This window comes from Oncorhynchus clarkii, chromosome 19 (genome assembly GCF_045791955.1).
Source record: "Oncorhynchus clarkii lewisi isolate Uvic-CL-2024 chromosome 19, UVic_Ocla_1.0, whole genome shotgun sequence".
Classification (NCBI taxonomy): domain Eukaryota; kingdom Metazoa; phylum Chordata; class Actinopteri; order Salmoniformes; family Salmonidae; genus Oncorhynchus; species Oncorhynchus clarkii.
In genome coordinates, this window is record NC_092165.1 from 47,324 (window position 1) to 70,000 (window position 22,677).

Consider the following 22,677-nt stretch of genomic DNA (forward strand, 5'->3'; position numbering starts at 1 on the left):
GCATAATACACAAACCCTCATGGGCTGTGTCTCAATCCACCACGCCCACGCTGACATCTATTTAGCATAATACACAAACCCTCATGGGCTGTGTCTCAATCCGCCACGTCCGCCTGTCAGCCTTCCTCATCTGAGGTGGAATCGACCTTCCTCATCTGAGGTGGAATCGACCTTCCTCATCTGAGGTGGAATCGACCTTCCTCATCTGAGGTGGAATCGACCTTCCTCATCTGAGGTGGGATCGACCTTCCTCATCTGAGGTGGAATCAATCTTCCCCATCTGAGGTGGAATCGACCTTCCTCATCTGAGGTGGGATCGACCTTCCTCATCTGAGGTGGAATCGACCTTCCTCATCTGAGGTGGAATCAACCTTCCTCATCTGAGGTGGAATCGACCTTCCTCATCTGAGGTGGAAGGTGACCTTCCTCATCTGAGGTGGAAGGTGACCTTCCTCATCTGAGGTGGAAGGTGACCTTCCTCATCTGAGGTGGAATCGACCTTCCTCATCTGAGGGGGAATCGACCTTCCTCATCTGAGATGGAAGGTGACCTTCCTCATCTGAGGTGGGATCGACCTTCCTCATCTGAGGTGGAATCGACCTTCCTCATCTGAGGTGGAATCAACCTTCCTCATCTGAGGGGGAATCGACCTTCCTCATCTGAGATGGAAGGTGACCTTCCTCATCTGAGGTGAAATCGACCTTCCTCATCTGAGGTGGAAGGTGACAGAGCTACAGCGGTGTTTGTCAAGAGATCGTGGTGAAACATCCTTGTTGGTCTTCTCACAAATACTTCTCTAGCGTCCTAACGAGTCAGATTGGACCATCTTAAAACAATTCCATATGTAACCAGATTGTACGATTTAGTTAGTTTAGTTGGAACTCAGGGCCCTTAGACCCCTTTTTCTAACAGCTTTGTTAAGAATATAATTCTATTGAAACTAACCTTCCAACTGGAACTAAGCCTTAGAGACACACACACAGGTTCTCTCTTCCCTCTGTAACTCCTGTCAGGCTGACTTGACCTGCTGGTAACTAACACACATAAGCCTCCACATCCAACGTAAAAACAACTGGAACTAAGCCTTAGAGACACACACACAGGTTCTCTCTTCCCTCTGTAACTCCTGTCAGGCTGACTTGACCTGCTAGTAACTAACACACATCAGCCTCCACATCCAACGTGAAAACAACATCAAAAAAGCTGCTACACGAGGCTGACAAATGTTTGTTTGTTGGGAGAGAAGAAGAAGAGAGAGAGAGAGAACCCCAAACTACACGTTGCCGTCCTAGTATCACTCTCTATTCACACCCACCGGTATGACAGACAGCTTGCCCGTCCACGTCTCTATTGAAGTCTTTTGGGTTAGTGTCACTCTCTATTCACACCCACCGGTATGACAGACAGCTTGCCCGTCCACGTCTCTATTGAAGTCTTTTGGGTTAGTATCACTCTCTATTCACACCCACCGGTATGACAGACAGCTTGCCCGTCCACGTCTCTGTTGAAGTCTTTTGGGTCAGTATCACTCTCTATTCACACCCACCGGTATGACAGACAGCTTGCCCGTCCAGTATCAGTGTAGTATTTGTCTTTATTTGTAGTGGGGGTGTTAGTTGTGTTGATGCTGGTGAACTTGAAGGAGATAAACAGTTGGGATGTAAATGGATTCAACAGTATTTTTGGAATATCAGGCCCAACTGTCTCTCTGTCTGGCCTGTAAAGAGCCTCTCTCTCTCTCTCTCTCTCTCTCTCTCTCTCTCTCTGTCTGGCCTGTAAAGAGCCTCTCTCTCTCTCTCGCTCTCTCTCTCTCTGTTTTGTATAGAGTCTCTCTCTCTCACTCTCTCTCTCTGTCTGGCCTGTAAAGAGTCTCTCTCTCTCTCTGTCTGGCCTGTAAAGAGCCTCTCTCTCTCTCTCTCTCTCTCTCTCTGTCTGTTTTGTATAGAGTCTCTCTCTCTCTCTCTCTCTGTCTGGCCTGTAAAGAGTCTCTCTCTCTCTCTGTCTGTTCTGTAAAGAGTCTCTCTCTCTGTCTGTTCTGTAAAGAGCCTCTCTCTCTCTTTCTCTCTCTCTCTCTCTGTTTCTCTCTCTCTGTCTGTTCTGTAAAGAGTCTCTCTCTCTCTCTCTGTCTGTTCTGTAGTGTCTTTCTCTCTCTCTCTTTCTCTCTCTCTCTGTCTGGCCTGTAAAGAGTCTCTCTCTCTCTCTCTGTCTGTTCTGTAGTGTCTTTCTCTCTCTCTCTCTCTCTCTCTCTCTCTCTCTCTCTCTCTGTCTGGCCTGTAAAGGGTTTCTCTCTCTCAAGAAAAACTGGAATTTCATTAAATACCGACGAGTAACTTTTATTGCGTTGTTTTATGATGACAAGAAGTCAGGATATATTTAATATATTCATTATGTGTTGTTGTTTATGACGTCAGAAGAAATGCTATAATATATTCCAAGAGTAAACATGGATTCTTTCCTTTAAATAGAGTTTAGTGATCAAACTAAAATACATTTTAAAAACTTGTTTTTTTTTCTTCTCAAAAAAAACTAAACATGTCCAATTAGTTTGAACATTTTAAATTTGTGATGTAATTTGGTGTATTATGTTAACAATGTAATGTAGAATTAGTTGTTTTTATGTTGGGTGTTGTGTTTAGTGTGAGGACAGAGATATCAGGCTGTTCAGTGTGGAGGTCAGAGATATCAGGCTGTTCAGTGTGGAGGTCTATGGATCCATTCAGAATGAACAGAGCTGAGTGAAACTGACCCCCCCCCCCCCCCCCCCCAGACACTCCCCGCCCCCCACCTGTAGGTTTGAACACCTGGCGTGTCGTCTCCATCTCCAACAGAACAACACGTGCCTCGTTAAAGAAATAACATTATTAATAATAACACTGTAAACTGTTCTTAGTGTGCCTTATTGCCAAACTGTGCTCCTGGTGTCCCTGTTTAGACCTGGGACCGGTTTTCTATGCTCCTGGTGTCCCTGTCTAGACCTGGGACCGGTTTTCTATGCTCCTGGTGTCCCTGTTTAGACCTGGGACCGGTTTTCTATGCTCCTGGTGTCCCTGTTTAGACCTGGGACCGGTTTTCTATACTCCTGGTGTCCCTGTTTAGACCTGGGACCGGTTTTCTATGCTCCTGCTGTCCCTGTTTAGACCTGGGACCGGTTTTCTATGCTCCTGGTGTCCCTGTTTAGACCTGGGACCGGTTTTCTATGCTCCTGGTGTCCCTGTTTAGACCTGGGACCGGTTTTCTATGCTCCTTGTTATTTTTCAGCTTGTTGTATTTATAGTGGTTAACTAGATAAATAAAGCATTTTCAAAAAATATAACATGGTGTTGTCTTCTTTACAGTTAATCTGGTCCAGTTGTCTTCTTTACAGTTAATCTGGTCCAGTTGTCTTCTTTACAGTTAATCTGGTCCAGTTGTCTTCTTTACAGTTAATCTGGTCCAGTTGTCTTCTTTACAGTTAATCTGGTCCAGTTGTCTTCTTTACAGTTAATCTAGTCGAGTTGTCTTCTTTACAGTTAATCTAGTCCAGTTGTCTTCTTTACAGTTAATCTGGTCCAGTTGTCTTCTTTACAGTTAATCTGGTAAAGTTGTCTTCTTTACAGTTAATCTGGTCCAGTTGTCTTCTTTACAGTTAATCTAGTCCAGTTGTCTTCTTTACAGTTAATCTAGTCCAGTTGTCTTCTTTACATTTAATCTGGTCCAGTTGTCTTCTTTACATTTAATCTGGTCCAGTTGTCTTCTTTACAGTTAATCTGGTCCAGTTGTCTTCTTTACAGATAATCTAGTCCAGTTGTCTTCTTTACAGTTAATCTGGTCCAGTTGTCTTCTTTACAGTTAATCTGGTCCAGTTGTCTTCCTTACAGTTAATCTAGTCCAGTTGTCTTCTATACAGTTAATCTAGTCCAGTTCAAATCAAATCAAATCAAATTTATTTATATCGCCCTTCGTACATCAGCTGATATCTCAAAGTGCTGTACAGAAACCCAGCCTAAAACCCCAAACAGCAAGCAATGCAGGTGTAGAAGCACGGTGGCTAGGAAAAACTCCCTAGAAAGGCCAAAACCTAGGAAGAAACCTAGAGAGGAACCAGGCTATGTGGGGTGGCCAGTCCTCTTCTGGCTGTGCCGGGTGGAGATTATAACAAAACATGGTCAAGATGTTCAAATGTTCATAAATGACCAGCATGGTCGAATAATAATAAGGCAGAATAGTTGAAACTGGAGCAGCAGCACAGTCAGGTGGACTGGGGACAGCAAGGAGTCATCATGTCAGGTATTCCTGGGGCATGGTCCTATGGCTCAGGTCCTCCGAGAGAGAGAAAGAAAGAGAGAATTAGAGAGAGCATATGTGGGATGGCCAGTCCTCTTCTGGCTGTGCCGGGTGGAGATTATAACAGAACATGGCCAAGATGTTCAAATGTTCATAAATGACCAGCATGGTCGAATAATAATAAGGCAGAACAGTTGAAACTGGAGCAGCAGCACAGCCAGGTGGACTGGGGACAGCAAGGAGTCATCATGTCAGGTAGTCCTGGGGCATGGTCCTAGGGCTCAGGTCCTCCGAGAGAGAGAAAGAGAGAAGGAGAGAATTAGAGAACGCACACTTAGATTCACACAGGACACCGAATAGGACAGGAGAAGTACTCCAGATATAACAAACTGACCCTAGCCACCCTAGACAGGAGGGGTCAGGAGACACTGTGGCCCCATCCGAGGACACCCCCGGACAGGGCCAAACAGGAAGGATATAACCCCACCCACTTTGCCAAAGCACAGCCCCCACAACACTAGAGGGATATCTTCAACCACCAACTTACCATCCTGAGACAAGGCTGAGTATAGCCCACAAAGACCTCCGCCACGGCACAACCCAAGGGGGGAGGGGGGGGGGCGCCAGTTGTCTTCTTTACAGTTAATCTGGTCCAGTTGTCTTCTTTACAGTTAATCTGGTCCAGTGGTCCACATTTGCAGTTAATCTAGTCCAGTTGTCTTCTTTACAGTTAATCTAGTCCAGTTGTCTTCTATACAGTTAATCTGGTCCAGTTGTCTTCTTTACAGTTAATCTGGTCCAGTGGTCCACATTTGCAGTTAATCTAGTCCAGTTGTCTTCTTTACAGTTAATCTGGTCCAGTGGTCCACATTTGCAGTTAATCTAGTCCAGTTGTCTTCTTTACAGTTAATCTAGTCCAGTTGTCTTCTATACAGTTAATCTAGTCCAGTTGTCTTCTTTACAGTTAATCTGGTCCACTGGTCCACATTTGCAGTGAGTTTTGTAAGAAAAATAGACCTCTGATCTTAATTTAACCATAGGAGCTGATTCACTTGATTCCTTCTAACTGCAGTATAAAACCATAGGAGCTGAATCACTTGATTCCTTCTAACTGCAGTATAAAACCATAAGAGCTGATTCACTTGATTCCTTCTAACTGCAGTATAAAACCATAGGAGCTGATTCACTTCCAACTGCAGTATAAAATCATACGAGCTGATTCACTTGATTCCTTCTAACTGCAGTATAAAACCATAGGAGCTGATTCACTTGATTCCTTCTAACTGCAGTATAAAACCATTGAAGCTGATTCACTTGATTCCTTCTAACTGCAGTATAAAACCATTGAAGCTGATTCACTTGATTCCTTCTAACTGCAGTATAAAACTAAAGGAGCTGAATCACTTGATTCCTTCTAACTGCAGTATAAAACCATAGGAGCTGATTCACTTGATTCACTTCAAACTGCAGCCTTCTGCCCCACTTATTACAGAGTCATTAACTTACAGTGGGGCAAAAAAAGTATTTAGTCAGCCACCAATTGTGCAAGTTCTCCCACTTAAAAAGGTGAGAGAGGCCTGCCATTTTCATCTCATCGTAGGTACACTTCAACTATGACAGACAAAATGAGAGAAAAAAAATCCAGAAAATCACATTGTAGGATTTTTAATGAATTTATTTGCAAATTATGGTGGAAAATAAGTATTTGGTCACCTACAAACAAGCAAGATTTCTGGCTCTCACAGACCTGTAACTTCTTCTTTAAGAGGCTCCTCTGTCCTCCACTCGTGACCTGTATTAATGGCACCTGTTTGAACTTGTTATCAGTATAAAAGACACCTCTCCACAACCTCAAACAGTCACACTCCAAACTCCACTATGGCCAAGACCAAAGAGCTGTCAAAGGACACCAGAAACAAAATTGTAGACCTGCACCAGGCTGGGAAGACTGAATCTGCAATAGGTAAGCAGCTTGGTTTGAAGAAATCAACTGTGGGAGCAATTATTAGGAAATGGAAGACATACAAGACCACTGATAATCTCCCTCGATCTGGGGCTCCACGCAAGATATCACCCCGTGGGGTCAAAATGATCACAAGAACGGTGAGCAAAAATCCCAGAACCACACGGGGGGACCTAGTGAATGACCTGCAGAGAGCTGGGACCAAAGTAACAAAGCCTACCATCAGTAACACACTACGCCGCCAGGGACTCAAATCCTGCAGTGCCAGGCGTGTCCCCCTGCTTAAGCCAGTACATGTCCAGGCCCGTCTGAAGTTTGCTAGAGAGCATTTGGATGATCCAGAAGAAGATTGGGAGAATGTCATATGGTCAGATGAAACCAAAATATTACTTTTGGTAAAAACTCAACTCGTCGTGTTTGGAGGACAAAGAATGCTGAGTTGCATCCAAAGAACACCATACCTACTGTGAAGCATGGGGGTGGAAACATCATGTTTTGGGGCTGTTTTTCTGCAAAGGGACCAGGACGACTGATCCGTGTAAAGGAAAGAATGAATGGGGCCATCTATCGTGAGATTTTGAGTGAAAACCTTCCATCAGCAAGGGCATTGAAGATGAAACATGGCTGGGTCTTTCAGCATGACAATGATCCCAAACACACCGCCCGGGCAATGAAGGAGTGGCTTCGTAAGAAGCATTTCAAGGTCCTGGAGTGGCCTAGCCAGTCTCCAGATCTCAACCCCATAGAAAATCTTTGGAGGGAGTTGAAAGTCCGTGTTGCCCAGCAACAGCCCCAAAACATCACTGCTCTAGAGGAGATCTGCATGGAGGAATGGGCCAAAATACCAGCAACAGTGTGTGAAAACCTTGTGAAGACTTACAGAAAACGTTTGACCTCTGTCATTGCCAACAAATGGTATATAACAAAGTATTGAGATAACCTTCTGTTATTGACCAAATACTTATTTTCCACCATAATTTGCAAATACATTCATTGAAATCCTACAATGTGATTTTCTGGAATTTTTTTTCTCATTTTGTCTGTCATAGTTGAAGTGTACCTATGATGAAAATTACAGGCCTCTCTCATCTTTTTAAGTGGGAGAACTTGCACAATTGGTGGCTGACTAAATACTTTTAAGCCCCACTATATATGTTTAACTTGACATTGTCTCTGGTGTTGTCCCTAAGATCTGGAAAGTGGCACATGTCCTCCCCTTACATAAAGGACATCCTTCTGACTGAGATAACTAACGTTCCATTTCCAAATGATCACGCCTTTCCAAAGTTTAGGAATCCCTGAGTAACTTTCAGCTAATAACTTTTTAAAACTTCTCATTCTATTCTTAATGTGCACCAGTCTGGTTTAATACCTGGACAGTTTCAGACGAGGTGTTAATTATAACTATATATAGCAGAGCTCAGTTTCAGATTATGTTAATTATAAATATATATATATATATAACAGAGCTCAGTTTCAGATTATGTTAATTATAACTATATATATAACAGAGCTCAGTTTCAGATTATGTTAATTATAAATATATATAACAGAGCTCAGTTTCAGATTATGTTAATTATAACTATATATATAACAGAGCTCAGTTTCAGATTATGTTAATTATAAATATATATAACAGAGCTCAGTTTCAGATTATGTTAATTATAAATATATATAACAGAGCTCAGTTTCAGATTATGTTAATTATAAATATATATAACAGAGCTCAGTTTCAGATTATGTTAATTATAACTATATATATAACAGAGCTCAGTTTCAGATTATGTTAATTATAAATATATATAACAGAGCTCAGTTTCAGATTATGTTAATTATAAATATATATAACAGAGCTCAGTTTCAGATTATGTTAATTATAACTATATATATAACAGAGCTCAGTTTCAGATTATGTTAATTATAAATATATGTAACAGATCTCAGTTTCAGATTATGTTAATTATAAATATATATAACAGAGCTCAGTTTCAGATTATGTTAATTATAAATATATATAACAGATCTCAGTTTCAGATTATGTTAAATATAAATATATATAACAGAACTCAGTTTCAGATTATGTTAATTATAAATATATATATATAACATAGCTCGGTTTCAGATTATGTTAATTATAAATATATTTAACATAGCTCAGTTTCAGATTATGTTAATTATAAATCTATATAACAGAATTTTGCGACCTTTTGCCACATTTCAGGCTTCAAACATAAAGATATAAAACTGTATTTTTTTGTGAAGAATCAACAACAAGTGGGACACAATCATGAAGTGGAACGACATTTATTGGATATTTCAAACTTTTTTAACAAATCAAAAACTGAAAAATTGGGCGTGCAAAATTATTCAGCCCCTTTACTTTCAGTGCAGCAAACTCTCTCCAGAAGTTCAGTGAGGATCTCTGAATGATCCAATGTTGACCTAAATGACTAATGATGATAAATACAATCCACCTGTGTGTAATCAAGTCTCCGTATAAATGCACCTGCACTGTGATAGTCTCAGAGGTCCGTTAAAAGCGCAGAGAGCATCATGAAGAACAAGGAACACACCAGGCAGGTCCGAGATACTGTTGTGAAGAAGTTTAAAGCCGGATTTGGATACAAAAAGATTTCCCAAGCTTTAAACATCCCAAGGAGCACTGTGCAAGCGATAATATTGAAATGGAAGGAGTATCAGACCACTGCAAATCTACCAAGACCTGGCTGTCCCTCTAAACTTTCAGCCCATACAAGGAGAAGACTGATCAGAGATGCAGCCAAGAGGCCCATGATCACTCTGGATGAACTGCAGAGATCTACAGCTGAGGTGGGAGACTCTGTCCATAGGACAACAATCAGTCGTATATTGCACAAATATGGCCTTTATGGAAGAGTGGCAAGAAAGCCATTTCTTAAAGATATCCATAAAAAGTGTTGTTTAAAGTTTGCCACAAGCCACCTGGGAGACACACCAAACATGTGGAAGAAGGTGCTCTGGTCAGATGAAACCAAAATTGAACTTTTTGGCAACATTGCAAAACGTTATGTTTGGCGTAAAAGCAACACAGCTGAACACACCATCCCCACTGTCAAACATGGTGGTGGCAGCATCATGGTTTGGGCCTGCTTTTCTTCAGCATGGGCCAGGGAAGATGGTTAAAATTGATGGGAAGATGGATGGAGCCAAATACAGGACCATTCTGGAAAAAAACCTGATGGAGTCTGCAAAAGACCTGAGACTGGGACGGAGATTTGTCTTCCAACAAGACAATGATCCAAAACATAAAGCAAAATCTACAATGGAATGGTTCAAAAATAAACATATCCAGGTGTTAGAATGGCCAAGTCAAAGTCCAGACCTGAATCCAATCAAGAATCTGTGGAAAGAACTGAAAACTGCTGTTCACAAATGCTCTCCATCCAACCTCACTGAGCTCGAGCTGTTTTGCAAGGAAGAATGGGAAAAAATGTCAGTCTCTCGATGTGCAAAACTGATAGAGACATACCCCAAGCGACTTACAGCTGTAATCGCAGCAAAAGGTGGCGCTACAAAGTATTAACTTAAGGGGGCTGAATAATTCTGCACGCCCAATTTTTCAGTTTTTGATTTGTTAAATAAGTTTGAAATATCCAATAAATGTCGTCCCACTTCATGATTGTGTCCCACTTGTTGTTGATTCTTCACAAAAAAATACAGTTTTATATCTTTATGTTTGAAGCCTGAAATGTGGCAAAAGGTCGCAAAGTTCAAGGGGGCCGAATACTTTCGCAAGGCACTGTATCAATGGTTCTGATGATGTTCTGGTAGATTAAACCACTCCAGACATATCAATGGTTCTGATGATGTTCTGGTAGATTAAACCCACTCCAGACATATCAATGGTTCTGATGATGTTCTGGTAGATTAAACCCACTCCAGACACATCAATGGTTCTGATGATGTTCTGGTAGATTAAACCCACTCCAGACATATTAATGGTTCTGATGATGTTCTGGTAGATTAAACCCACTCCAGACATATCAATGGTTCTGATGATGTTCTGGTAGATTAAACCCACTCCAGACATATCAATGGTTCTGATGATGTTCTGGTAGATTAAACCCACTCCAGACAAATCAATGGTTCTGATGATGTTCTGGTAGATTAAACCCACTCCAGACATATCAGTGGTTCTGGTAGATTAAACCCACTCCAGACAAATCAGTGGTTCTGGTGATGTTCTGGTAGATTAAACCCACTCCAGACATATCAATGGTTCTGATGATGTTCTGGTAGATTAAACCCACTCCAGACACATCAATGGTTCTGATGATGTTCTGGTAGATTAAACCCACTCCAGACATATCAATGGTTCTGATGATGTTCTGGTAGATTAAACCCACTCCAGACAAATCAATGGTTCTGATGATGTTCTGGTAGATTAAACCCACTCCAGACATATCAGTGGTTCTGGTAGATTAAACCCACTCCAGACAAATCAGTGGTTCTGGTGATGTTCTGGTAGATTAAACCCACTCCAGACATATCAATGGTTCTGATGATGTTCTGGTAGATTAAACCCACTCCAGACATATCAATGGTTCTGATGATGTTCTGGTAGATTAAACCCACTCCAGACATATCAATGGTTCTGATGATGTTCTGGTAGATTAAACCCACTCCAGACAAATCAATGGTTCTGATGATGTTCTGGTAGATTAAACCCACTCCAGACATATCAGTGGTTCTGGTAGATTAAACCCACTCCAGACAAATCAGTGGTTCTGGTGATGTTCTGGTAGATTAAACCCACTCCAGACATATCAATGGTTCTGATGATGTTCTGGTAGATTAAACCCACTCCAGACACATCAATGGTTCTGATGATGTTCTGGTAGATTAAACCCACTCCAGACATATCAATGGTTCTGATGATGTTCTGGTAGATTAAACCCACTCCAGACATATCAATGGTTCTGATGATGTTCTGGTAGATTAAACCCACTCCAGACAAATCAATGGTTCTGATGATGTTCTGGTAGATTAAACCCACTCCAGACATATCAATGGTTCTGATGATGTTCTGGTAGATTAAACCCACTCCAGACATATCAATGGTTCTGATGATGTTTTATTAGAAGGTAAAAAAAACAACATTCATAAAAACACGTTTATTATTAATCTAAGGATCAGAAGACTATTTTACAACCATCTAGATAGGTGTGTGTGAGAGAGGTTGGTGGTGTGTGTGTGTGTGTGTGTGTGTGTGTGTGTGTGTGAGAGGTTGATGGTGTGTGTGAGAGAGGTTGGTGGTGTGTGTGTGTGTGTGTGTGTGTGAGAGAGAGACTGGAGAGGTGTGTAAATCCCCTCGTGGATTTAAAAGGACCGGACAGGTGCACCAACCAATCACGAGGAGAGAAGGAGTGGACACTTCTGGACGAGGGTACAGAATATGAGTGTCCGACCACCTCTCAGTATAATCTGTCTGCCCGTCCTAGCGAGGTGGGAACCCGCGGTGTGGACCCCCCCGCCCTCTGAATCCTCCCCTGTCCCCTCTAAAGGACCTGTTCCTCTCCCGGCCCCTGTCCCCCCCCCGGCCGGCATTAGGACCCCCCCGCCCTCCACGGGATGACCCCCCTCCACGGTCTGACTTCAGCTTGGAGGGAGGTGACTTGGGTCGCAGACGTTCTATCTCCTCCGTACAGCCTGGAGGACACATCAAGAGGAGAGAATAGAGGTATTAGACCAGAGAAGAAGAGATGGAGGAGAGAACAGAGGGATTAGACCAGAGAAAAAGAGATGGAGGAGAGAACAGAGGGATTAGACCAGAGAAGAAGAGATGGAGGAGAGAACAGAGGGATTAGACCAGAGAAGAAGAGATGGAGGAGAGAGAGAGGAGAGAGAGAAGAGATGGAGGAGAGGGAGAGGAGAGAGATGAGATGGAGGAGAGAGAGGAGAGGGAGAGAGAAGAGATGGAGGAGAGGAGAGAGATGAAGGAGAGGGAGAGGAGAGAGAGAGATGAGATGGAAGAGAGGAGAGAGAGATGGAGGAGAGGGAGAAGAGAGATGAGATGGAGGAGAGAGAGGAGATGTAGGAGAGGGAGAGAGAGAAGAGATGGAGGAGAGGAGAGAGATGAAGGAGAGGGAGAGGAGAGAGAGAGATGAGATGGAAGAGAGGAGAGGAGATGGAGGAGAGAGATGGAGGAGAGAGAAGAGATGAAGGAGAGGGAGAGAGAGAAGAGATGGAGGAGAGGAGAGAGATGAAGGAGAGGGAGAGGAGAGAGATGAGATGGAAGAGAGGAGAGAGAGATGTGGGAGAGGGAGAAGAGAGATGAAGGAGAGATTAGATGGAGGAAGAGATGAGAAGAGATGGAGGAGAGGAGAGAGAGAACAGACAAGACAGATTGAGGTGTGTGTGTGTGTGTGTGTGTGTGATTAAGGACCTACCTGAGAGGTGAGACTGTGTGATTGAGAAGTGGGAGGAGTAAGACTCTGAGTTGAAGTTACTGTTGGTCAGAGTAGGACCTACTGTCAACCACCCTGGAGAGAGAGAGAGAGAGAAGAAGAGAGATAGAGAGGGGAGGAGATAGGGGAGAGAGGAGAGGAGGGAGAGAGAGGGGGAGAGAGGAGAGGAGGGAGAGAGAGGGGGAGAGAGGAGAGAGAGGGGGAGAGAGGAGAGGAGGGAGAGAGAGGGGGAGAGAGGAGGGGGAGAGAGAGAGAGAGAGACAGAGAGAGAGAGAGAGAAATACATGTAACCTAAATAAACAACCTGAACAAATCTAGAAGGCTACAATCATCCTCCAGTCCTCTATCTGAATCAGGGTTAATTTTTTTCTCCTCTGAAATCATGGAGGATTCCTGATTTCCTGCCGATTCAGAGGATTCCTGATTCCCTCTCGATTCAGAGGATTCCTGATTTCCTCTCGATTCAGAGGATTCCTGATTCCCTCTCGATTCAGAGGATTCCTGATTTCCTCTCGATTCAGAGGATTCCTGATTCCCTCTCGATTCAGAGGATTCCTGATTTCCTCTCGATTCCGCGTGTGTGTGATCCAGGAGAGAACGACTCTCTCGTTGAAGACACGCTAGTTCGAAGCCGACCGCGGTACTGCAGGCATTGTTAGCAAGAAAACAGGATCCCCCAATTATAAGTGAATTAAAAAAATGTCAATCTTCATGGTGAAGTAAATAAAATAAAGATTTGAAGACAATCATGACTTCTAACAACACCACGTGTATGTCTTTGCACCGATTACTTTTTAAAATGCACACAGAAGGAGTTGTAATGACATGCTGCAGTACCCCAGTCAGCCTTCAACTAGAGTTAATCAACGAGAGGGGGCAGCACTGAGCTAGCCTGCAGTACCCCAGTCAGCCTTCAACTAGAGTTAATCAACGAGAGGGGGCAGCACTGAGCTAGCCTGCAGTACCCCAGTCAGCCTTCAACTAGAGTTAATCAACGAGAGGGGGCAGCACTGAGCTAGCCTGCAGTACCCCAGTCAGCCTTCAACTAGAGTTAATCAACGAGAGGGGGCAGCACTGAGCTAGCCTGCAGTACCCCGGTCAGCCTTCAACTAGAGTTAATCAACGAGAGGGGGCAGCACTGAGCTAGCCTGCAGTACCCCAGTCAGCCTTCAACTAGAGTTAATCAACGAGAGGGGGCAGCACTGAGCTAGCCTGCAGTACCCCAGTCAGCCTTCAACTAGAGTTAATCAACGAGAGGGGGCAGCACTGAGCTAGCCTGCAGTACCCCAGTCAGCCTTCAACTAGAGTTAATCAACGAGAGGGGGCAGCACTGAGCTAGCCTGCAGTACCCCAGTCAGCCTTCAACTAGAGTTAATCAACGAGAGGGGGCAGCACTGAGCTAGCCTGCAGTACCCCAGTCAGCCTTCAACTAGAGTTAATCAACGAGAGGGGGCAGCACTGAGCTAGCCTGCAGTACCCCAGTCAGCCTTCAACTAGAGTTAATCAACGAGAGGGGGCAGCACTGAGTTAGTCAACGAGAGGGGGCAGCACTGAGCTAGCCTGCAGTACCCCAGTCAGCCTTCAACTAGAGTTAATCAACGAGAGGGGGCAGCACTGAGTTAGTCAACGAGAGGGGGCAGCACTGAGCTAGCCTGCAGTACCCCAGTCAGCCTTCAACTAGAGTTAATCAACGAGAGGGGGCAGCACTGAGCTAGCCTGCAGTACCCCGGTCAGCCTTCAACTAGAGTTAGTCAACGAGAGGGGGCAGCACTGAGCTAGTCAATGAGAGGGGGCAGCACTGAGCTAGTCAACGAGAGGGGGCAGCACTGAGCTAGTCAACGAGAGGGGGGCAGCACTGAGCTAGTCAACGAGAGGGGGGCAGCATTGAGCTAGTCAACGAGAGGGGGCAGCAATGAGCTAGTCAACGAGAGGGGGCAGCAATGAGCTAGTCTGCAGTACCCCAGTCAGCCTTCAACTAGAGATAGTCAACGAGAGGGGGCAGCACTGAGCTAGTCAACGAGAGTGGGCAGCACTGAGCTAGTCAACGAGAGGGGGCAGCACTGAGCTAGCCTGCAGTACCCCAGTCAGCTTTCAACTAGAGTTAGTCAACGAGAGGGGGCAGCACTGAGCTAGTCAACGAGAGGGGGCAGCACTGAGCTAGTCAACAAGAGGGGGCAGCACTGAGCTAGTCAACGAGAGGGGGCAGCACTGAGCTAGTCAACGAGAGGGGGCAGCACTGAGCTAGCCTGCAGTACCCCGGTCAGCCTTCAACAAGAGTTAGTCAACGAGCGGGGGCAGCACTGAGCTAGTCAACGAGAGGGGGCAGCACTGAGCTAGTCAACGAGAGTGGGCAGCACTGAGCTAGTCAACGAGAGGGGACAGCACTGAGCTAGTCAACGAGAGGGGGCAGCACTGAGCTAGCCTGCAGTACCCCGGTCAGCCTTCAACAAGAGTTAGTCAACGAGAGGGGGCAGCACTGAGCTAGTCCGCAGCGTCACTTCCTGGAGTGGGTGGAACTGCTCGTGTCTCCATGAGACGCCATCTTATCTGGCTTCAGTGTGCTATTGAGTCTTCACATAGGAATGAATGATGTCACCTGGTCTGATGACCTACCTGGTCTGATGACCTACCTGGTCTGATGACCCACCTGGTCTAATGACCCACATGGTCAAATGACCCACCTGGTCTGATGACCCATCTGGTCTGTTGACCCACCTGGTCTGATGACCCATCTGGTCTGTTGACCCACCTGGTCTGTTGACCCACCTGGTCTGATGCCCCACCTGGTCTGTTGACCCACCTGGTCTGTTGACCCACCTGGTCTGTTGACCCACCTGGTCTGTTGACCCACCTGGTCTGATGCCCCACCTGGTCTGTTGACCCACCTGGTCTGATGACCCACCTGGTCTGCTGACCCACCTGGTCTGTTGACCCACCTGGTCTGATGGTAGAGTCTCGACCAAACAGGTGTAGTCTTCGTCTCCCCAGACAGAAGTGTTCTATAATATGAAATATCTCCACCGGTTTCTCCACGTTCCCGATCTCAGGCTCCTCGGTAATAATCAGGTCGATATCCACGTTGGCGTGGATGAAATCCCCATCTGTAGACCTCCGGACTGTTCCCTTAATACCCATTAGACAGTGTTCCTAGAGGGGGGGGGGAAGGAGAGAGGGAGGGAGGAGAGTGGAGAGGGGGAGGGAGGGAGGAGAGAGGAGAGAGGAGAGAGGAGAGGGGGAGAGTGGAGAGGGAGGAGAGGGGGAGGGAGGGAGGAGAGAGGGAGGGAGGAGAGAGGAGAGGGGGGAGGGGGAGAGGGAGGGAGGGAGGAGAGAGGGAGGGAGGGAGGAGAGAGGGAGGGAGGAGAGAGGAGAGGGGGGAGGGGGAAAGGGAGGGAGGAGAGAGGGATGGAAGAGAGTGGAGAGGGGGAGAGGGAGGGAGGAGAGAGGGAGGGAGGAGAGTGGAGAGGGGGAGGGAGGAGAGGGGGAGGGAGGGGGAAGGGGGGAAGTAAGAAGGGGAGAAATCATGGTACATTTTTGTAAATTGTGCATGAGACTGTGTGTGTGTTGGTGTCGCTGGTGTGTGTCATGGTGTGTGTGTTGGTGTCGCTGGTGTGTGTGTGTCATGGTGTGTGTGTCATGGTGTGTCATGGTGTGTCATGGTGTGTGTTACCTTGGTTCTCTGAAACACAGCTTTAGGGTCGAGGGTTTTGGTCTTTCCAGGGTTGTTCTTGTTGGTTTTGATCCAACATATATCCTCACAACGCCTGAAACCCCACTTTCTCAGACACTGTGGAGGAGGGAGAGGGGGGAGGAGGGAGAGGAGGGGGAGAGGGGGAGAGGGGGGAGGAGGGAGAGGGGGATAGGAGGCATGGAGGCATGTTTTTAAATGATTCCATTCTCCCCAGGTCCTTCTCTCTGTGTATAACACCATTCTCCCCAGGTCCCTCTCTCTGTGTATAATACCATTCTCCCCAGGTCCAGTCCCTCTCTCTGTGTATAATACCATTCTCCCCAGGTCCAGTCCCTCTCTGTGTATAATACCATTCTCCCCAGGTCCCTCTCTCTGTGTATAATACCATTCTCCCCAGGTCCCTCTCTGTGTATAATACCATTCTCCCCAGGTCCCTCTCTCTGTGTATAATACCATTCTCCCCAGGTCCCTCTCTCTGTGTATAATACCATTCTCCCCAGGTCCAGTCCCTCTCTCTGTGTATAATACCATTCTCCCCAGGTCCAGTCCCTCTCTGTGTATAATACCATTCTCCCCAGGTCCCTCTCTCTGTGTATAATACCATTCTCCCCAGGTCCCTCTCTGTGTATAATACCATTCTCCCCAGGTCCCTCTCTCTGTGTATAATACCATTCTCCCCAGGTCCCTCTCTCTGTGTATAATACCATTCTCCCCAGGTCCAGTCCCTCTCTCTGTGTATAATACCATTCTCCCCAGGTCCCTCTCTCTGTGTATAATACCATTCTCCCCAGGTCCCTCTCTGTGTATAATACCATTCTCCCCAGGTCCCTCTCTCTGTGTATAATACCATTCTCCCCAGGTCCCTCTCTCTGTGTATAATACCATTCTCCCCAGGTCCAGTCCCTCTCTCTGTGTATAATACCATTCTCCCCAGGTCCCTCTCTCTGTGTATAATACCATTCTCCCCAGGTCCAGTCTCTCTGTGTATAATACCATTCTCCCCAGGTCCAGTCCCTCTCTCTGTGTATAATACCATTCTCCCCAGGTCCCTCTCTCTGTGTATAATACCATTCTCCCCAGGTCCCTCTCTGTGTATAATACCATTCTCCCCAGGTCCCTCTCTCTGTGTATAATACCATTCTCCCCAGGTCCCTCTCTCTGTGTATAATTCCATTCTCCCCAGGTCCAGTCCCTCTCTGTGTATAATTCCATTCTCCCCAGGTCCCTCTCTCTGTGTATAATACCATTCTCCCCAGGTCCCTCTCTCTGTGTATAATACCACTCTCCCCAGGTCCAGTCCCTCTCTGTGTATAATACCATTCTCCCCAGGTCCAGTCCCTCTCTCTGTGTATAATACCATTCTCCCCAGGTCCCTCTCTCTGTGTATAATACCATTCTCCCCAGGTCCAGTCTCTCTGTGTATAATACCATTCTCCCCAGGTCCAGTCCCTCTCTGTGTATAATACCATTCTCCCCAGGTCCCTCTCTCTGTGTATAATACCATTCTCCCCAGGTCCCTCTCTCTGTGTATAATACCATTCTCCCCAGGTCCAGTCCCTCTCCCTGTGTATAATACCATTCTCCCCAGGTCCAGTCCCCCTCTCTGTGTATAATACCATTCTCCCCAGTTCCAGTCTCTCTCTCTGTGTATAATACCATTCTCCCAGGTCCCTCTCTCTGTGTATAATACCATTCTCCCCAGGTCCCTCTCTCTGTGTATAATACCATTCTCCCCAGGTCCAGTCTCTCTCTCTGTGTATAATACCATTCTCCCCAGGTCCAGTCCCTCTCCTGATCCACACCAGAGAAAGACAAAGGAACGCAGGGCTGATATCTCCTCTATCTCCAGCTTCATAATCTAGAGGGAGAGAAGAAGAGGGAGAGAGAGGAGGGGGGGGGGAGAGAGAGGAGGGGCAGAGAAGGGGGAGGAGAGAAGGAGAAGGGAGGAGAGAAGGGGGAGAGAAGAGGGGGGAGGGGGAGAGAAGGGGGAGAGAAGGGGGAGAGAAGGGGGGGAAGAGAGAGAAGGGGGGAGGAAAGAGGGGGGAGAGAAAAGAGGCGGGAGGAGAGAAGAGGGGGGAGAGAGAGAAGGGGGAGAGATTGGGGGGAAGAAAGAGGGGGGGAGAAAGAAGGGGGGAGGAAAGAGGGGGGGAGAAAGAGGGGGGGGGGAAGAGGGGGGAGGAAAGAGGGGGGAGAGAGAAGAGGCGGGAGGAGAGAAGAGGGGGAGAGAGAGAAGGGGGAGAGAAGGGGGAGAGATCGGGGGGAGAAATAAGGGGGGAGGAAAGAGGGGGGGAGAAATAAGGGGGGAGGAAAGAGGGGGGGAGGAAAGAAGGGGGAGGAAAGAGGGGAGAGAGAGAAGAGGCGGGAGGAGAGAAGAGGGGGAGAGAGATAAGGGGGAGAGAAGGGGGAGAGATGGGGGGGAGAAATAAGGGGGGAGGAAAGAGGGGGAAGAGAGAGAAGGGGTGGAGGAAAGAGGGGGGAGAGAGAAGAGGGGGAGAGATGGGGGGGAGAAAGAAGGGGGGAGAGATGAGAGAAATCAACAGAAAGCTTCATTTATTAAACAATGCTTCTATTAAATATCTTCATTATTATAAATTCATCTTCATTACACCCCCCCCCCCCCCCCCAGTAACTCACATCCTCCCATAGTACCCCCCCCCCCCCCCCCCAGTAACTCACATCCTCCCATAGTACCCCCCCCCCCCCCAGTAACTCACATCCTCCCATAGTACCCCCCCCCCCCCCAGTAACTCACATCCTCCCATAGTACCCCCCCCCCCCCCAGTAACTCACATCCTCCCATAGTACCCCCCCCCCCCCAGTAACTCACATCCTCCCATAGTACCCCCCCCCCAGTAACTCACATCCTCCCATAGTACCCCCCCCAGTAACTCACATCCTCCCATAGTACCCCCCCCAGTAACTCACATCCTCCCATAGTACCCCCCCCCCCCCCCAGTAACTCACATCCTCCCATAGTACCCCCCCCCAGTAACTCACATCCTCCCATAGTACCCCCCCCCAGTAACTCACATCCTCCCATAGTACCCCCCCCCAGTAACTCACATCCTCCCATAGTACCCCCCCCCAGTAACTCACATCCTCCCATAGTACCCCCCCCCCCAGTAACTCACATCCTCCCATTGTACCCCCCCCCCCCCCCCAGTAACTCACATCCTCCCATAGTACCCCCCCCCCCCCCAGTAACTCACATCCTCCCATAGTACCCCCCCCCCCAGTAACTCACATCCTCCCATAGTACCCCCACCCCCAGTAACTCACATCCTCCCAGGTCCAGTACCCCCCCCCCCCCAGTAACTCATATCGCCCCAGGTCCAGTACCCCCCCCCCCCCCCCCCCCCCAGTAACTCACATCGTCCCAGGTCCAGTAGTACCCCCCCCAGTAACTCATATCGTCCCAGGTCCAGTAGTACCCCCCCCCCCCCCCCCCAGTAACTCACATCCTCCCATAGTACCCCCCCCCCCCCCCAGTAACTCACATCCTCCCATAGTACCCCCCCCCCCAGTAACTCACATCGTCCCAGTTCCAGTAGCGTTCTGTGTGGGGTATTCCTGACTCTCTGTAGTACCCCCCCCCCCAGTAACTCACATCGTCCCAGTTCCAGTAGCGTTCTGTGTGGGGTATTCCTGACTCTCTGTAGTACCCCCCCCCCCCCCCCAGTAACTCACATCGTCCCAGGTCCAGTAGCGTTCTGTGTGGGGTATTCCTGACTCTCTGTAGTACCCCCCCCCCCCAGTAACTCACATCGTCCCAGTTCCAGTAGCGTTCTGTGTGGGGTATTCCTGACTCTCTGTAGTACTCCTCTAGCGGGGGCTCCAGCAGGATCACATCAAACTTAGTCTTCAGATCACGCAGGTCAAAGTGCTCTGGGTCGGCCTGCAGATACCTACATTAACACGCGAGTCATTTAGCAGACGGCTCCTATCCAGAGTCACTACAGTAGGGAGTCATTTAACAGACTCTCCTATCAGGGAGTCATTTAACAGACGCTACTATCAGGGAGTCATTTAACAGACTCTCTTATCCAGAGCCACTACAGTAGGGAGTCATTTAACAGACTCTCCTATCAGGGAGTCATTTAACAGACTCTCCTATCAGGGAGTCATTTAACAGACTCTCCTATCAGGGAGTCATTTAACAGACTCTCCTATCAGGGAGTCATTTAACAGACTCTCCTATCAGGGAGTCATTTAACAGACTCTCCTATCAGGGAGTCATTTAACAGACTCTCCTATCAGGGAGTCATTTAACAGACTCTCCTATCAGGGAGTCATTTAACAGACTCTCCTATCAGGGAGTCATTTAACAGACTCTCCTATCAGGGAGTCATTTAACAGACTCTCCTATCAGGGAGTCATTTAACAGACTCTCCAGAGTCATTTATTAATAACTGGGACCTACATGGGGGGTTAAATGAACTGGGACCTACATGGGGGGTTAAATGACTGGGACCTACATGGGGGGCTTAAATGACTGGGACCTACATCGGGGGGGGGGGTTAAATGACTGGGACCTACATCGGGGGGGGTTAAATGACTGGGACCTACATGGGGGGGATTAAATGACTGGGACCTACATGGGGGGGGGGGTTAAATGACTGGGACCTACATGGGGGGGAGGGGGGTAAATGACTGGGACCTACATGGGAGGGGGGGGGGGGGGGGGGTGTTAAATGACTGGGACCTACATGGGGGGGTAAATGACTGGGACCTACATGGGTGGAGATAAATGACTGGGACCTATATGGGGGGGTTAAATGACTGGGACCTACATGGGAGGGGGGGGGGTTAAATGACTGGGACCTACATGGGGAGGAGGGGTTAAATGACTGGGACCTACATGGGAGGGGGGGGTTAAATGACTGGGACCTACATGGGAGGGGGGATTAAATGACTGGGACCTACATGGGGGGGAGGGGGTAAATGACTGGGACCTACATGGGAGGGGGTGTTAAATGACAGGGACCTACATGGGGGGGTAATGACTTGGACCTACATGGGGGGGTAAATGACTGGGACTGACATGGGGGGGGGGTTAAATTACTGGGACCTACATGGGGGGGAGGGGGGTAAATGACTGGGACCTACATGGGAGGGGGGGGGGGGGGGTGTTAAATGACTGGGACCTACATGGGGGGGTAAATGACTGGGACCTACATGGGAGGGAGGGGGGGGGGTGTTAAATGACTGGGACCTACATAGGGGGGTAAATGACTGGGACCTACATGGGGGGGAGATAAATGACTGGGACCTATATGGGGGGGTTAAATGACTGGGACCTACATGGGGGGGGGGGGGGAGTTAAATGACTGGGACCTACATGGGGGGGTTAAATGACTGGGACCTACATGGGGGGGGGGGTTAAATGACTGGGACCTACATGGGGGGGGGGGGGGTTAAATGACTGGGACCTACATGGGGGGGGGGGTTAAATGACTGGGACCTACATGGGGGGGGGGGTAAAAGACTGGGACCTACATGGGGGGGGTTAAATGACTGGGACCTACATGGGGGGGGGGGTTAAATGACTGGGACCTACATGGGGGAGATAAATGACTGGGACCTACATGGGGGGGGGTTAAATGACTGGGACCTACATGGGGGGGGGGGGGGGGATAAATGACTGGGACCTACATGGGGGGGGTGTTGGTGGTTGAGATCAGTTCATCCTTCAGTCTGATTAGCTCTCTGAGTTTAGGATACTCTTCAAACCGGTCTGCCAGACCTGAAACACATAGATTACACACAGATTACAAACACAGATTACACACACAGACACAGATTACACACACAGATTACACACACACACAGATTACACGCACACACAGATTACACACACACACAGACAACACGCACACACAGATTACACACAAACACAGATTACACGCACACACAGATTACACACACTGACACAGATTACACACACAGATTACACACAGACACAGATTACAGATACACTGTCGTACCGACGTCTCTGATGAAGTTCTGTGGTCGGTGTCCGGTGTCGACAAAGTGTTGACAGTAGTCATTATGGGGGTTCAGACTCTGGGTACCCTGATACAGACAGACAGACAGACAGTTAACCTATAACAACAGTGTTGACAGTAGTCATTATGGGAGTTCAGACTCTGGGTACCCTGATACAGAAAGACAGACAGTTAACCTATAACAACAGTGTTGACAGTAATCATTATGGGAGTTCAGACTCTGGGTACCCTGATACAGACAGACAGACAGTTAACCTATAACAACAGTGTTGACAGTAGTCATTATGGGAGTTCAGACTCTGGGTACCCTGA

At 47.4% G+C, this 22,677-nt stretch overlaps 1 protein-coding gene across 1 annotated transcript in view; it reads right to left on the reverse strand.

The window, feature by feature from the left end:
• Positions 1–11,321: 11,321 nt before the first annotated feature.
• Positions 11,322–22,677, reverse strand: part of LOC139374069 (N(6)-adenosine-methyltransferase non-catalytic subunit METTL14-like) — a 20,584-nt gene continuing 9,228 nt past the window's right edge. Inside the window, exons 5-12 of the mRNA XM_071115050.1 lie at positions 22,345–22,432; positions 22,013–22,103; positions 20,124–20,265; positions 18,126–18,218; positions 16,340–16,456; positions 15,609–15,819; positions 12,655–12,747; positions 11,322–11,914 (exon numbers count right to left, since the gene is read on the reverse strand). Of these exons, the coding sequence (XP_070971151.1) occupies positions 11,703–11,914; positions 12,655–12,747; positions 15,609–15,819; positions 16,340–16,456; positions 18,126–18,218; positions 20,124–20,265; positions 22,013–22,103; positions 22,345–22,432 (1,047 nt within the window). The 3' untranslated portion in view covers positions 11,322–11,702. The remainder of the gene's footprint in view (positions 11,915–12,654; positions 12,748–15,608; positions 15,820–16,339; positions 16,457–18,125; positions 18,219–20,123; positions 20,266–22,012; positions 22,104–22,344; positions 22,433–22,677) is intronic.